At 17.4% G+C, this 18,422-nt stretch overlaps 5 protein-coding genes across 5 annotated transcripts; 2 read left to right on the top strand and 3 right to left on the bottom strand.

Annotated features, from left to right (window-relative positions):
- Positions 1-3,726: 3,726 nt before the first annotated feature.
- Positions 3,727-4,848, bottom strand: PADL01_0510300 (conserved Plasmodium protein, unknown function; the record flags this gene model as incomplete). The annotated part of the gene is made up of 1 exon (XM_028685462.1): positions 3,727-4,848. One exon carries the CDS (start codon positions 4,846-4,848, stop codon positions 3,727-3,729), a length of 1,122 nt encoding a protein of 373 aa, XP_028536958.1.
- Positions 4,849-7,258: 2,410 nt separating this feature from the next.
- PADL01_0510200 (MORN repeat protein, putative) lies at positions 7,259-11,499 on the top strand (the record flags this gene model as incomplete). The annotated part of the gene is made up of 2 exons (XM_028685461.1): positions 7,259-7,308; positions 7,449-11,499. 2 exons carry the CDS (start codon positions 7,259-7,261, stop codon positions 11,497-11,499), a joined length of 4,101 nt encoding a protein of 1,366 aa, XP_028536957.1.
- Positions 11,500-11,948: 449 nt separating this feature from the next.
- On the bottom strand, positions 11,949-14,933 carry PADL01_0510100 (stearoyl-CoA desaturase; the record flags this gene model as incomplete). The annotated part of the gene is made up of 2 exons (XM_028685460.1): positions 11,949-13,706; positions 13,854-14,933. The coding sequence occupies 2 exons, from the start codon at positions 14,931-14,933 to the stop codon at positions 11,949-11,951; spliced, it is 2,838 nt and encodes a 945-aa protein (XP_028536956.1).
- A 1,230-nt stretch (positions 14,934-16,163) lies between these two features.
- Positions 16,164-16,721, bottom strand: PADL01_0510000 (conserved Plasmodium protein, unknown function; the record flags this gene model as incomplete). Its single annotated transcript, XM_028685459.1, has 2 exons — positions 16,164-16,441; positions 16,640-16,721. The coding sequence occupies 2 exons, from the start codon at positions 16,719-16,721 to the stop codon at positions 16,164-16,166; spliced, it is 360 nt and encodes a 119-aa protein (XP_028536955.1).
- A 1,163-nt stretch (positions 16,722-17,884) lies between these two features.
- PADL01_0509900 (histamine-releasing factor) lies at positions 17,885-18,400 on the top strand (the record flags this gene model as incomplete). The annotated part of the gene is made up of 1 exon (XM_028685457.1): positions 17,885-18,400. The coding sequence occupies one exon, from the start codon at positions 17,885-17,887 to the stop codon at positions 18,398-18,400; it is 516 nt and encodes a 171-aa protein (XP_028536954.1).
- Positions 18,401-18,422: the final 22 nt, after the last annotated feature.

The raw sequence follows: 18,422 nt of genomic DNA, 5'->3' as shown, positions 1-18,422 counted from the left end.
AATAAATCTGTTCCTTAATTTTTGTGCTTAAAATTTTTTTTTTTTTTTTATATTCATCAAAATAATATATGTAATATAAAATAAAAATATTATATGTTTATATAAATATTTATATTTATATTTATTTATTTGTTTATTCATTCATTAATTTAAATAACATTACATTCTTTTTTTTTTTTTTTTTCCTGGGCAAAAGGGGTATTTATATAAAGAATAAAATGTATATATTATAAACTTATTTTTATTTTATATTGTTCTTTTTTAAAGTATTTATTGTAAGTAGGAAGGGGTGGAAAAAAAAAATATATATAATAAAATAATAAAATAAATTAAATATATTAAATATATTAAATATATTAAATAAATTAAATAAACTTATTAAAATATTACTATTCCAAAAAAAAAAAAAAAAAAAAAAAAAAAAAAGGACATAATGAATATATAACAAGATATACTTAATATAACTTTATTATAAAACAAACATGTATAAAATCAGACGATATAATGGTATGTAAATATTGTAGATACTTATAAATGTATATATATATATATATATATATATATATATAATAATATGTAAAATAAAAATATTCATAAAAAAAAAAAAAAAAAATGTATGTTTACAATTATTTACAATTTATGGAAAAAATCATTCAGATTTCACTTATAAATATTATATATAAGAAATTGAACAAAATTGAAATTCACACAAAAACTATACTTCTTAATATATATTTTTTTTTTTTTTTAATTTTCAATTTTTTTTTTTTTTTTTTATTATATTTTAATTAATTGCCAAAATATATAACGTTCAGACTATTATATACATATATATATTTTTTATATATAATTTAAGAAAAACAAACATTACAAAAAAGGTAAATAAAAAGAAACTTTAAGAATTTAAAAACTATATTTATATAAATAATCATATATATATATATATATATATATATATATTTTATTCAAAATATATGTTTTTAAGATTTAAAATAAAAAGGAAAAATATAACATTAGTATTTTTTTATATATATTTAGATAATATTTTTTCATATATATTAATATATATAATATTATTATATAAAACACAAAATAATATAAAAATATGTTATTTTTGTTGCTTTTTTAATCTTTTAATAAAGATAAAAACTTTTTAAAAATAAAGAAAAAAATATATAAAAATAATATTACAAAGATGTATATTTTTTATAAATATATTTTTTATGGATATATGAAATATTATTATTTATATACAAAATAATATAATATAATATTATAATTTATGATGTATTAATATATTTATGACATATAAAAAATATATGATATTAATTATACATATATTATATATAATAAATAATATTAATTGTAAATAAATATATATATTATGTATATATATAAAATATTTCTGTATCTATTATTTATAAATTTTTTTCTTTTTCTCATGTACTACATGTTTTATAAAAAAAAAAGGTACAAAAATATTAAATTTCGTTATAATGACAACTTATTTAAATGTATTTATGTTCTTAAATCTTTATAGAATTGACATATATATAATATAATTGTAAAATTTTCATAAGGTGTTTTTCCTTATAAAAACTAAAAATCCATTTTTTATTTTTTATAATATATTTTCTTCTTCAAGGAGAAAAAAAATATGTTTTATATTTCAGAGGCATATATATAATATATATATATTATTAATATAGGATGTAATTATATATATATTATAATTATATGTTCTTTTATAAATTGCAATAAAAAAAAAAAAAAAAAAGTATCATTAAATGTATACTAATATTTATAAATTATATAGGTAATAATATTAATATATTGTAACATAATTTATTTTTTAATATATGCTATTTTTTTTCAATAATATATTAAATCTTCTCTTTCTATATATAATAATATGTATAAAAAATAATAATTCTTAATAGAATCTTCAAAAAAAAAAAAAATAAAAAGATCCTACAATGCATATAATATATATTAATATTATATATATTTATGTATATTTATAATATTATATTATACATAATAATATTAAAAAATGAACTTTTTTTCCCCCTTTTTTTTTTTAAACAAAAAATTAATAATTAGAAAAATATTTATATATTCTTATATATAATTTCAAAAGTATGAAGGAAAAATATAATTATAATAATTATATTATTAATGTATGATACAATAAAACCAAATGTATTGTGTTTATTATATAAAAATTCTTTGTATATTATATATATATATATATATATATATATATATATACATATAATTAAAAAATAATTTGAAAATTTTCTGGTGTTTATTATAAATTTTAACTTTTCGAATAATTATGTACATTTTCTTAAACAATATAAATATATATTTTATTAAATATATTATATAATACAAATAATATTAAAGAAATAAATGAGGAATAAATATTAATATTATATTAATAAATATAATAACATTTCACTTTTAAGAAGACTGAATTATATATAATAATTTATATTTAATATATCCTCTTTTGTTAAATTTTATGCTATATATTTTTATTGTTACAGTTATAAAAAAAAGAAAAAAAAAAAAAAACCTTCATATTGTTGTTCATTATATATACAACTTTATAGATTGATAAATATATTATAAAAGCATTATTACATAAACAAGTTTTATATTAAATTTGATAATATTTTTAAAAATATATATATTATATATATATATTTTAATATACAATAATAAATATAATATAAATTATTATAAAATATAAATAACATACTATATATAGATTCGAAGTAACTTTTCACATTTATTATATATATATATATATATATATATATATTATTATTATTTCATTTAATTTTCATGATGTACTATAGTTTAATGCAGAGGAAAAGGAAAACCCCTTAAATTCCAAATTGTTCCAATTTTTTTTTTTTTTTTTTCTTATATATTTATAAAATAAACATAAGAAGATACCATATTTTTGTATATCTTTTATATTATACTAATAAATGAAATAACTGATATTATATTTTAAAACATTTGTGTATTTTTATACTATCATTTATAGCATTTCCTCAACTATTTAAGAAAAATTATTAAACATTTTTTTATGAACAAAATGTGTGTAGTATAAACATAATTTTATACTTCAAAAAAAAATAAATAAATATATATATATTATATATAATACAACTTTTTTTTTTTTTCATGAGATTTATTTAAATTTATAAATAAAATTATTTCTTTTTAATTGTATATAAAATATATAAATGATTGTTTCATTATATAAAATTATTATATATATATATTATAATCATATAATTCTGTGTGTTTACATCTTATAAAAAAAATAAACAATATAATATAATTTCATATAGATTATCCACCTTTTAAGAAACAATTCCCCGAATATTTTCCTTTTTTTTAAAATAAAAATATTTATATATGAATTAATTTTTAAGTTATATATATATGTGTTTTAAAAAAATAATAATAATATTAATAACAATGAGTATAAATTAAAATTTTGAAAAAAAATAGTTTAAAAAAATAAAAATAATATTAAGGAATAAAATTGTATGACATATATTTTTTATAAAAGAACATTAGATTCAAGTGTATATAAATATTTATTTAATATATTATATTTTATAATTATATTATACTTTGTTGTATTATTTATCTTATAAGAATTTTAAATATATCAAAATATATAATAAGAAATAATGCTGTTCACATAAATTCCTCTTGAATTTTGTCTCTACCTATTGCCATGGTTGCATTAGATTTTCTTTGTTTATTTAACTTCCTTTTTATCTTTTGTATAATATCAAAATAATAAATAATAAAACTGATAGCAAATAAGAGAACTATTCCTGAAATAATAATTGTATATTTCATAATTACACTATCACCGCTATCATTTTCTTGATGTTCATTGTTTTCATGGTGTCCGTTTGAATTTATTTCATTTTCCTTATCTTTATTTTCTTTATTATATTTTTCATCATTATCATTATTATATTTTTCTTCCTCATTCATGTTATTTTCTTTTCCTTCTACACCTTCTACTTCTCCTTCTACTTCTGCTTCTCCTTCTTTTATTTCGAAATTTTCATATTTGTATTCAACTAAGGCATTATTTAAATATACATCTACACTATTATCTTCCATTAATTTATTATATTCCTCATCTGATATATTTGATATTGCTTGACTTATATAAAATTTCATAGGTACCATAAAGGTAGAAGATTCCTTCCTAATATCTAACAGTAAAAAGGTAAGATACTTATTACTTTTATTTTCGAAATTATATGGATGTAAATGTTTTTTTATACTTTTTTGTTTATTTATTTTTTTATTATTATTAACATAAATATTTTTATATTGTTTAAGATGTGATAAACTAACTGGTTTATTTATATCACTGTTGTATTCTTTTTCTTTTTTCTCGTCTTTTTCTTGATTTTCAGTCACTTCTTTTTCATCTTTTTTTTCTTCCTCTATAATATTAGAAATACCTTCATCATATTTCATTTCATAATTATTTTCATTTTTATCTTTATAAATATTTTCAGGTGTTTTCTTTTTGGTTATGATATCATCCTTATATTTCTTTACATCTAAATCTAAATTTAATAATATGCTTTCTTTTAAAACTCTATTTTTGTATGAAGTATTTATAGTTTTGTTATGAAAATAGCTTTTTTCACGATTTAAATTACAACTCCATATTTTATTTTTTCTTCTAACATAAAAATCTTCAAATCCTATAAAGGTATCGTTACCATAAAATGTCTTTTCCAATAACAAAAAAGATAAAAATAAAAATAAATATCCAATATTAATCATATTTATATCTTATAAAATATTTGAAAAGGAAAATTACATATGCATACATATATATATATAACAAAGGAATTATAAATAAACGGTTAAAAAAGGGAAATAATTTCTGCTAGTTTTTGTGTAAATCGCATTCCTTTATCTGTTAAAATGTGGGGGAAAAAAAAAAAAAAATTTAATCATATTTTTTTTAATATATTATTATTTTTTTAAAGTATTTCAAAATAATAATTTCACAAATATATATATATATATATTTATTTATTTATTTATTATTTTTCCTTATAACCTCTTTATTGGTAAAATTGTGGAATTTGCTTTACGAGAAAAAAAAAAAAAAAAATATAATTACACATAAATACAATTAAATACATATATATAATATGTATATATTTTTTTTTCTTTATATATAGATAATCACCAAAAAAGTGAACAATAAAAATAATAACAAAGAATAATAAATTTTATAATTAAAGACAGCTTTTATAATGAACCATAGGAAAATATTTTATTACACAACACTTATATGACATTAACATTTGATGTGGGGGAGATTGTGAAAAAATAATTAATATATCAATCGACAATTATTTGAAAGTCACATTTATTTAAAAAATATTTTTTTAAAGGAGAAAGACAAATATATATACACATATATATATATATATATATATATATATATATCATTAAATATATAAAAAGAAAAAGAAAAAATGTAAAATATGTATATATGTATATATATGATGTAGCTTGTGTGCTGCTCTCATAACAATTTTTACAACAATTGAATCAAAATGTATTGCATGCATGTCTCTTTTTTCATATATACACATAAATATATAGTCACATATTTTATAGCATTTCTCTCTCTTTTAATATTTCATTTTACATTTTCAATATGTACAAAATATATATATATATATATATATATATATATGAACTTAAAAATATTTTATAAAATATTTTTCCTTATTTTTTATTTATTTGTCTATAACGTTCCTTATTAGAAACTGTTTTTCTTATTCTTATGGAATTTTTTAATTCATCCATAAATTTTTTTTTTTCACCCAAAAATTGTAATTATATATATATATGTACATATGTATACACTGAAATAGCCAAACTGATCTTTTTTTCTTTTTATGACTATAGTGTGCTCAGAAGAAATACTTTCCTCTTCATATAGTAAATTTTCTATATTTTTATAAGAATAAGTGATATAAAAGAAGAGAATTATAAACATCAATTTTTTTTTTTTTTTTTTTTTTTGAATGGTATTAAGGAAAAAAAGAATATATATGATTATTTTGAATCAATATATTTATAGATAAATATTACAAAAAAATTTATGTCTAAAAATATATATTTATATATCTATGTATTTTTCTTATTTTCAGTTTTATAAAAATATTATAAACAATTTAAAAAAATAATTAAAAATAAAAAATAAAAAATAAAAAACAACAATATATATATATATATATATATATATATATATTTTAATTATGATCAAATTTATTTATAACCTTTTTACTTTATGTTATAATTATGATTTCAACTGTAATGGTTTTCTCAATAAGTATTATTTCTATAAGATTAATTTTCCTCATTCGTATATTGTCTGAAAAATTAGCCTATGATTTCTTTTTTTTTAATATTTTCCCAAATTTCAATTGTCATGTTTTTCTTTTTTTTATATATATATTTTGTTTCTATATTTAACATTATGATAACTTATTATAGTACCTAAAAAGGTATTATATTTTATATATGAAGAAAAAATTTCCATGAAATGAATATATATATGTGTTTCAGCTTGAAATATATAGATTTATAATTAAACGTTTAAAAATATATATGTATATATACTACTTGATATAATAATATATTATGTCATTAAAATATTTATTTATTAAAATAAATAAAGTTACAATTTATTAAAAAAAAAAAAAAAAAATTTCTTTTCATTTTCATTAATGCACAAATATTCATTGTTTTTATTTTATTTTATTTATTTTATTTTTTTTTAATTTTTTCTGTGGAAAATGTAATGTAACAAATTGTTATCTTTAAAAAAAAAATGTAATTAAATATAAACTGTTTCTCTATTTCGTGGTTTCAATTTCCTTAAATAATATGAAAAGCAAACAAAACAAGCCCTTGTTTTATATTTTGTTTAATTTTAAATGATTTTAAAAGTTTTTTTGATTCTCAAATATTATATAAATATATTTCATAATTCTTATATATATTTTTTTTTTTTATTATTTTTTTTTTTTTTTTTTTTTTTGTGTAATATATTTCATGTTTATTTTTCAGTAATTGTATATAGGTTTAGAAATGAATATTAAATATTAAAAAGTAATTTTCTTTTTTTTTTTTTTTTTTCGTTTTTTTTTAAAGTTTTAAAGAATTTATGAAGAAAATCAAAGATAGCTTTCAACTGTTTTCTTCAAAAAGTAAAAGGTAATATATATGTATACGAAAGAATGTAAATATATATATATGTATGTATTTTTTGTGTATTTGCTATTCATGTATTATATGTACCTATACATATATATATATATATATATATATATATTTTATCTTTTTAACAACTCTAGAGATAATGAGAAAAACCAAGACATAAGTAATAGGTTATACAAAATTGGGAGCGAAATTGAAGAAAAATTTGATGAAGATGTTGAAAATATAAAATTTAATGCAGATGATATATCCTCTTATTTTGTGAAAAATAATGAATCATTAAACAAGGAAATATATAGAGAATGTGATAATAAGAAATCAGTTAATGAAATAAATATATATAAAAGATTACAAGATAAAAAGATCAAGACATTATTTGATACAAGTATATGTGGTCCATATATCTGTTGCATTTTCATTTTATCAAAAAAAGAAAATGTAAATATTGAATATATTTATCCACACATAGATATAAATGAAAAAAATATTATATTACAAATAGAAAATGAAACTAAAGTTGTTACACCATTTAATGTTTGGTATAGATATAAAGGAGAATGGAAAGAAGATATAGAAAACTTTCTTATAGAAAGGATATTTTTATTAAAAGAAATGAATACAACTACTAATGTATTATATAATTTAAATATTGAATCTACTAGTAATAATGAATATAATATTCTATATGGTAATAGTGGTAATAGATATTATTCCATTGTAATAGATTATTTAGAAGAAAATATATATAAAGAAATTATGATAATAAGTCAAATTCCATATTATAATTTTATATCATGTAAATTTCTTACTGTTATGGAATCATTTTTAATAGATAAAGAATTTAAAAAATTAAAAAATTTTGTTGATTCTTTCAGTGAAGATAATAATATATTTGAAAAAATAACATTTGATGATTATTATTTGAATTTATCGAATAATATGGAACAATTAAAAAATATGAAATTAGAGAATATGTTAATATTTTTAAAAGCATTATTATTAGAAAAAAAAATTGTTATTTCATGTTCAAAAAAAGAAATGGGTTGTAAATATGTTTTATTATTTTTGTCTTTTATTCCTGATATTATAAATTTGGGATTTAATATAAAAAATTATGAAGATAAATTTGAAGAATGGATAAAATTAAAATTACCATTAATTTTATTTCATGAAACATATGTATTATTATTACATATAGATAATCTCAAATTATTTAATAATTATACATGTTCAAAAAATTATTTTATATCTACTACTATTGATAGTGATGTATATAAAGATGTTCAGAATAATGCAGATCTTTTATATGACGTTGATAAAGATAGCTTAGTTATAAACAATGATAATCTTATGAATGTATTGAAATTAACAAAATTTGAAAATAATCATATAAATAAAATACATTCTATATTTAAATCTTTCTTTAATTTCTCTTCATTAATATTTGAAAACATAAAACCAAATGAAACTTTAATAAATTTACAAAATATAAATTATTCAAATACAAATAATATTATATCGAATTTTAATAGGATAAATGAAAAGTTGTTTTGTAACCAAAATAATAATATTTCATTAACCATAAATAACTCTAATATGAATAATATTAATAATAATAATAATAATAGTAATAGTAATGATGAGGATGATAATAATAATAATAATGATGGTGCTGATATTATACATACTAAAAGTTTGTGTGATATGAAAACTATTAATATGGATGACTATAAAAACAATGAAGATAAATCCTTTAGCAATTTGGGTTATATCCCAAATGAAATAAAAGGAGAAAATCAAATGGAAAAAATGAAAGAAGAAAAGGTACTAAATGGTACCACATGTGGTACTATGAATGAAAACAGTGAATTATATATGAATGAGGACATATCGAATGGAAATAATATTAACATTAATAATATTAATAATAATAATAAATTCTATAGAGATAATTTCCATTTGAATGACTCATTTCCATCAAATGAATGCAATTATGAAAATTTTGAACTTATTGATGATGAAGATGATATATACATTATAAATTTAAAAGAAGAATATAGTGAACAAGTAAATTTTATGAAAGATATAGAAAGATCAGAAAGTAATTATAATACAACAGACAAAATGAAAGGGTTAAAAAGAAATGATGAATTAGAAAAATATGTTATCGATATAAGAAATCATTTTCATATTTATTTTAACGAACTATTTACATTAAGTAAAGAATATTTTGAAGAAGGGATGAAAGAAAAAAAAAATGTGTATGAAGAAAATTATAATAATTTATTTATTGAAATGTGGGAAGAAACTACAAACTTTCATTCTTTTATTGAAAAGGACCACAAAATAAATAAATTTTTAAAAATAGCTGAAGAAAATAATATTTTATTTGATAAAAGAAATTTAGAAAAGTATACATTTATAAATGATTTATTAATAATTGAAAAAGGAGAATATTATAATGAAACAATCGATAATAATAATAATAATAATTTAAAAGAAGTTTTAATAATATCTTTAAAAGGATATGTATATGAAGGTACATATTGTTTTTTAAAAAATTGTAAAGAAGGATTAGGGAAATTTGTAAGTAATATATATGATATTACATTTCAAGGAGAATGGCATAATGATCAAATAAATGGTTCAGGTCATTTATATCATAAAAATTTTAAATATTTTGGAAAATTTAAAAATAATTTATTTACTGAAAATGGTATATTTGTTGACAATTTATTAAATCAATATGAAGGAGAATTTTTGAATGGTTATTTTAATGGTAATGGAAAACTTATATATAATAAAAACACTTATATAGGAATTTTTAAAAATAATAATTTAATTGGTCAAGGAAAAATATTATATAATAATGGTTCTGTATATACTGGAGAAATAAAAAATTTCTTACCACATGGATATGGATTTTTATCATATGATGATTCAGCAATATTTGAAGGATATTTTATTGAAGGAAAAAAATGTGGTAATGGTTTCTTAACATTAAAATGTAATGATGCTTCTAATAATATTTTTTCAATTGAAGGAAAATGGGAAAATGATGAACCTGTAATGAGAAAAAGTTTTCATATCGTTTTTCCAAACAAAGATAAATATATTGGGAAAATTTATATTCTCCCAAATTCTAAAAGAAATAATAAATACAAATTTATTGCTGATGATACAGTGGTTAATATAATAGAGAAAAAATTAAATAATGTTAACCAATTAATAGAAACCATATTTAATTTTATGAATCATACTACTAATGATAATAAAAAATTAGAACATGTGACAACTGATATGATAACGGAAGAACAAAGAAAATATTATTTGAATGTTCCATATCCTGCTGAAGATATAAACAATGTCAGCCATACCATTAACGATCAAAATGGAAATAACAAGAGTATTACAAGTAACCCTCAAAGTATTAGTGGTCATCAAAAAATTAATGACTATCAAAATGATGATAATTATGAAATAAGGAATTCTTCTATTTTGAATGGTATAGATAATCCTGAAGATTATTCATCGTTTAAAAAAAAAGATAGTTTGCCCATCATATTTTTAGAAGAAAATCAAACTTCCATTGAATTTAATGGAACCTATAAAGACAGTGATGATAGCGAAAATGCAGAAAATGAACAAAAGACATTTTTAAAAGAAAAACTTCAAACATTTATAAATAATAAGAAGAAAAAAGTATTGAAAAATATTTTTGATATATTAGATCAAAATTGGTTAATAAACAATACTGAAAAGAAACTGAACAAAAATAAAAATATTGTAGAATACCTACAACAAAAAAAGTTATTCATTGTTCCTCATAGAAAAGGATTAAGTATATATAATAAAAAAAAAGAAAATTATAATGGAAAATTTTGTTTAGGAATGAAACATGGATATGGTATATATGTTTATGATCATATAAATAGATATGAGGGATATTGGTTTCGAGGAATGAAACATGGTTATGCTATTCTATATGAAGGAGATAATATATATTATGCTCATTTTAATTATGATAAATTAATTTCCAAAGAAATTATATTACCTCAAGATCTTGATAAATATAAACCTAAAAAAGAAACATCTAAAGTTAAGGTATATAATAATGAGTTCTTAATAAACCAATCCTTTTTTAATTTTAAAGATTTTATATCTACGGTTGTATGTAATTATTTATAGAAGGGGAAAATAATAAAGAAAAAGAATAAAATAAATTTCTTGTGAAAATAATTTGATTGATGTTTTAAAAAGAGAAAAGTTTTTTTTTTTTTTTTTTTTTTTTTTTTTTTTTTTTTTTAATAAATATGGAAACAATTTTATATTTAAAATTATAATTTCTTTTTCCAATATGTATTATAATTTATATAAAAAATTATATACTTATCAAAAAAAAGAAAGAAAGTCAACAAATAATATGTATACATATATGTAAGAAAAAGTAAAATAATAAAATGCTTGTAGCATATAATATAAACACAGTACAATATATATTATTGTCATATATTTTTTTTTGATTTCTTATAAATACATAAATATATATATATATACATACATACATACATACATATATATATATATATATATATATATATATATATATACATATATATATGTAGTAACCTTTTCGTTCATAAGAACTCCTTGAGTACGTCCATAAATTTGTCATTGCGTAGGAAATTATACTGATCTAATGTTTTATCGAAATGTTTATATATTTCTTTAGTTCTGTAACTTGGTATACTGGCATTAATGAACTCAACAACATGAGTATAACATAAGTGATGGTGTATGAAATTAATAAATGAAAAAACCATTTTATATAACCACTTTTTACTTTGATAAATTGAATTATTCTTTTTCCATTGAAGTAAGGATTGGAAAGCAACATAATTTAAAACACCAATATCCACTTCTTTAGTATTAATATCCATTTGTAAAAATGGAGGATTTTTTAATAAATATATATAAATTAATAACCATGCATTAAAAACAATATATGGTCCTAAAAAAAATGTGCAGAAATAAAAGTACCCAAATATATAATATGTCATTATATAGAATACTAAAAAAAAGGAGAATATTAAAGTATATATGTCAAAATATATTGGTCCCTTTAAAATTTTAACGAAATCTTCATTCAAGGCTGTTAATACTGATTTTCTATTTTTATCTGAAGTATATGGTAACAAAATAAATGATGAAATAATACTACCAAAGAAATGATTAAATAGTGGTTTTTTAAAAAGTAGCTCTCTTTTACATTCATAAACTAATGCATATAAACTTGCAAACATAGTTCCCATGGGTAGTGTATATAAAATAATATGAAAGAAAAAGGAAAGTGATATTGATAAATATTTATTATTTTCTATATTAAATTTTTGTGATATCGTAGAAAACATAGTACCATTTCCATATTTATTATAACAGTAACATATGTGAATTAAAAATATAGTAATCATAATTACAATATCTCTTAAGAAGTATAAAATATACATAAAGGTTGAAATATTTAAATAATCATTACACAATGCTTTAAAAGAATTCATTAACTCTATAACATAACTTGTATCTTCTTTTTTCATTATTTCATTTTTAATGTTTTCACTTAATGCTTTATTTCTCTTTTCTAATTTTAATGTTTCTCTTAATCGTACTTCTTTACAAATATTCTTTGCACATTTTAAATCCCATACTAAACCTAAATAATAGAAAAAATTTATCAGATATTTCGTAGGGTTTATACTAAGAATATAAAAATTTTCATTCATAGCATAACAGTAAGGGAACACATGATGATAATTATGACATCCTTCTCCAAGTGCTACTATAGATGTAAAAATATTATTGGTTGGTTTTATATCAATATTATAGGGTCTATGTCCAAAAGAATGTGATGCACTATTAATAGACCATGTAGCATGTAAAGTAATAATCCAACGAAGAGCTCCTAATATAAAAAATCCATCCCAAAAGTTATTATACATAAAATATGAATATATACCAGGTATAATAAAACAAAAGAAAAAATTAAAATATGGATCTAATTTGTGTTGTAAAAGAAGATAAGGATTTTGTAATAAATCATCTACATAAATTTCTTTCTCTTTTTCTTTTACATATTTCGTTTTCTGATATAAAAGCCATCCAACGTGACTATAAAAGAAGCCATATCTTATATTATGAGGATCATATTTTGTATCACTATATTTATGGTGTAAACGATGATTTATGGCCCAAACTATTACACTCCCTTGATTTGCAAAACTATTCAAAATTAAAAATAGAACCTGAACAATGTGACCAGCTTTAAATGCTCTATGTGACCATAAGCGATGAGCTCCAAAAGTTATTCCGAAACCGTTTATCAGGTAAAATAGTATGCACTAAAAAAAAAAAAAAATATATATATATATATAAAGAAATACATGTATATAAATTATGTATAGGTGTATATGTACACTATTATATATATATATATATATTTTACTTATATTGTTCATTTATTTTATATAGCATTTATATGAGGTTACCTGAATTAATAATGACTTTCCATACTCGTGATAATACAATTTTATCATTCCAATTATTCCAAATACGTGGAAGAACAAAATAAAAGAGAACAGAGATGATCTAAATTGCTTATGATATGTGTATATATAATTAACAAATAGGACATATGCATAATATACATGAAATACAATAGAATATACTGCAAAGTTACGTAATACATGTGTATTGTCTGATGTATTGTACAGAATATTTGTAAAAAATAAACTTATTGAAAACATATATACCATATCTAATACATGTATCATTCTTTTTAATAAATTTATATTTATATTATTTATCCAGAAATTACTAACAAAAGAAATGAGACATTTAGCTAATTGTAAAGTTAAGAATATTTTTATAATAATCAAATTCTGAATATAATTCCAAAAAAAATAAAAAAAAAATATATAAAAGGTTTGTAAAAAGAAAACATAAATACCGTATATATTTATTTTGTCCTTTTTATCATTATTTTTTTTAGCATTAAGATTATTTTTCATTTTCATAATTTCTTCTTCTTCTTTTTCTTTTCTTTCTATTTCATCAATAATTTGTTTTTCTTTTAATATACATTCATTTTCTTCTAATTTTTTTTTATTATTTAATATTTTTTTTGCAATTTTTTCTAAATGTTTTGATGTATCTCCAATTAATTCATAATTTTTTTCTTCATTTTCATTTCTTAACTCGTATTTATTAATTACTCTTTCCTCTACATTTGTTGATTTGTTATTTCTTTTTTTATCTCCTGATGTAATTACTTCTAAAAAGTTACTTAGCTGTAAAATGTTGTATAAGTAAAAAAAGTTAATACTTAAGGTCAGGTTCAAATCTAAATATTTTAAGCTTATTAAACATATTATTAGAACTATGGAGCTTTTCACAATTCTTATAAAATTAAGAAACTTCCATGAAAAATAATTCTTTAATAAATAACATGAAATTAAAAAAACAAAATACGTTAAATAGGTTACACCTATGTCTTTAATGTCTAAATAACTTTTGTTTAAAGTGTGCAATACACCTGCTAACGCTATATATACATAATTTAAAACCATTTTTATCAGATTATTCTTATGTATTTTATATTAATAGAATGTTTTATATCTTAATATATTTAAAAGTTTATTAAAAACATATTATATATGGGGTGTATATGTATAATATAATATATTATATATATTAATAACTTTAAAACAAATTAACAATACATTTATATAATTAATCTTTTTTTACACGAATACAAAGTATATAATGTTTTTTTATTTTTTTATTTTTTTTACTTTTATATTTTTTGTGTTTAAAATTAAAAAATGTTAATAATAATTAATAATCTCTTATCAAATACCAAACAAAATAAAACAATATAACAATTAAAATACAAAACAAAACAAAAAAATTCTGTTTTATAATAATTATTATATTTATTTTATGCAACATTAATATTTATTTTATTTTTAATAAATAATATTTTCAATATGTTTTAATTAAAAAAAAAAAAAAAAAAAATTAAGTGGCTAAAATTAATTTAATTTTAAATATATAACAATTATGTTGCATGGACTGGTTGTTCTCGCATAGGGTGTAATTACTTTTATTTTTTTATTCTTTGCCTTATAAATATTAAAAAAAAAAAAAAAAAAAAAAAGTTATAAGAAATACGAAAATTATATTGATTCATTATATATATATTATATCTTTTTCAATGAAAAAAGCAAATTACTTTAAAATCAAAATAGAAATTAAAAATGTATTTGTATATAATAGTGTATACCACCCAATATTTCAACACATTTGTATGTATATTATATATCTTATTATTTTATTTGTATAATACCTTTTTTTTTTTTTTTTTTTTTTTTTTTAAATCATAATAAATAAAATATGCTCACAAAAAAAAAAGAAAATAAATAAATAAATAAAAATAATAAAGTGTTGGATATTGGGTATTTTTTTATTTATCTGTAGAAAAATATATATTATATATTTTCGTGCTGATAAATTAATTAAAAGGAATACATTTCATATATATATTTAAAAAAAAAAAAGAAGAAAATATCAAATGCGAATTGAGACAAATTAATTCAATGGAAAAATTAATTTTTATAAAAATTAAAATTCTGAACAAAAAATATAGCTTTGAAATATTACAAAAAAAGAAAAAGTAAAAACAATTGTATTAAAAATTAAAAACATTTAATTATTACATATATATATATATATATATATATATATATATATATGTATATAATATAATATAATCCTTTTGCTTCAATTTAAAGAATACTTTAATTATCTTTTAATTTTCCCATTTCTTTAATTAAGTATTGAATTATGTTTTGTCTTGAATTCATAATTTCTTCAAGTTCCTTCATCGTATTATTATGTTCTTTATACATTAAAAATAATATTTTATTTATATGCTCATTTTCATTACGAACAAAATTATTTAATTCGTAATTTTTATTTAAATCAACATGCATATTATAAACAGAATTAGGCATAGGTGTAATATCACCTAAAAATTCTCCACCTAAGGATACATTCTTTTTTCCTTTTTTATTACCTATTATTAGGTTATATGAACAAATGTTAGGGAAAAAAAAAAAAAAAAATTACATACATATTGGTATTACATATATATAACCTATATATGTATGTATTTTCCCTCTTTAACAATTACCACAAAATTACAACATTATTGTATATAATATTGTACAGATAAATAAATAATAATATATAATAATTCAATTTGCATTGTTACCTTTTTTTAATTTTGATTTACAATAACTTTTACAATTTAATAAAGCCAGTATTATGATAATCATATAGATAATTCTGTTCATTTTGGTAAATACTAACAGCAAAAAAAAAAAAAAAAAAAAAATTTATTATATTAAATTATATATATATATATATATATATATATATATAATAATGTACTTTAAAAAAAAAGTTACATTTTAAAACAACTATTATTTTAATAGAATAATATACACAATATTTATTTATTGCAATGTTTTTTTTTTTCCCCTTTTATATTTTTTCTTTATGTACTAAATGAATACAAATATAATACTATATAAACAATGTGTAATTTTGTTTTATATATAATAATAACACTTTTGTTATTTCATGTTTAAATGTATTATATAATATATATATAAATATATATATTTATTTATATAGTATTGTATATATTTTTTATGTTCTTATATACAGCCTTACTTTTTTAAAAACAAAAAAAAAAGGGAAAAAAAAAAAAAAAAAAAAAAAAAGAAATACCCCAAATTATTAATTTTTATATTATTATTAGTTAATATATTTTTTTTTTTTTTTATGTAAACGAACTATTTTATAACACAACAGTATTTATTATTATATCCCTTATGGATTATTAAGTTTACAATAAAAAAAAAAATAGGGAAATACATAAACACAAAATAAAAATTAATGAAACATTTATATATATATCATATATATATTATATGTATACATATATACGATATATATATTATATATATATGTTGTTAAAAGCAGCATTAAAATATTAAAAAAAAAAAATAAAAAAAAATTAGTATGTGATAATATATATGTATATATAATATAAATTTTAATTTTAATTTTTTTTTTTTTTTTTTTTTTTTTCATTTTCTTATCTTTGTTATTATTTCCATCTCTTCAATTTTTTCTTTTTTCTTTTAAAATTTCTAATTTTAATTGTTTCAATTTTTTTTTATAACAATAAAAAATATTATTTCCATATATTTTATTATACATAATATTGTTAGCATAAAAAAAATATATATATATATATATATATATATATATATATATTGTATATATTTATTTATCCATTTAAAAAATAAATATATATTTTTGAATTTTTGTTTTTAAAAATTTAATAATTATTGTCTTGTTTTTAAATAAAAATTTTATATTTTTATAAAAAATTTTAATAATATAATTATTATAAAAAAATACATTATTCTCCTAATTTTTGTTAAAAATGAAAGTATATAAAGACGTTTTTACAAATGATGAAGTATGTTCCGATTCTTATGTTCAACAAGATCCATTTGAAGTACCAGAATTTAGAGAAATAGCTTTTGAAGTAAAATCAAATAAAAGAATAAAGGGAAATGAAGATTATGGTATTGCTGATAATAGTGAAGATGCTGTAGAAGGAATGGGAGCAGACGTTGAACATGTTATTGATATTGTTGATTCCTTTCAATTGACTTCCACTGCTTTTAGTAAAAAAGAATATAGTGCTTATATTAAAAATTATATGCAAAAGATTGCCAAATATTTAGAAGAAAAAAAACCAGATCGTGTTGAAATTTTTAAAACTAAAGCTCAACCATTTATTAAACATATTTTAACAAATTTTGACGATTTTGAATTTTATATGGGAGAATCACTTGATATGGAAGCAGGTATAATTTATTCTTATTATAAAGGAGAAGAAGTGACACCACGTTTTGTTTATATATCTGATGGACTTTTTGAAGAAAAATATTAAATTATTTATAACACACACAAAA

Source organism: Plasmodium sp. gorilla clade G2 (genome assembly GCF_900097015.1).
Source record: "Plasmodium sp. gorilla clade G2 genome assembly, chromosome: 5".
NCBI lineage: Eukaryota > Apicomplexa > Aconoidasida > Haemosporida > Plasmodiidae > Plasmodium > Plasmodium adleri (nom. inval.).
The sequence above is the reverse complement of the archived record's forward strand: the minus strand, read 5'-3'. Positions and strand labels throughout refer to the sequence as shown.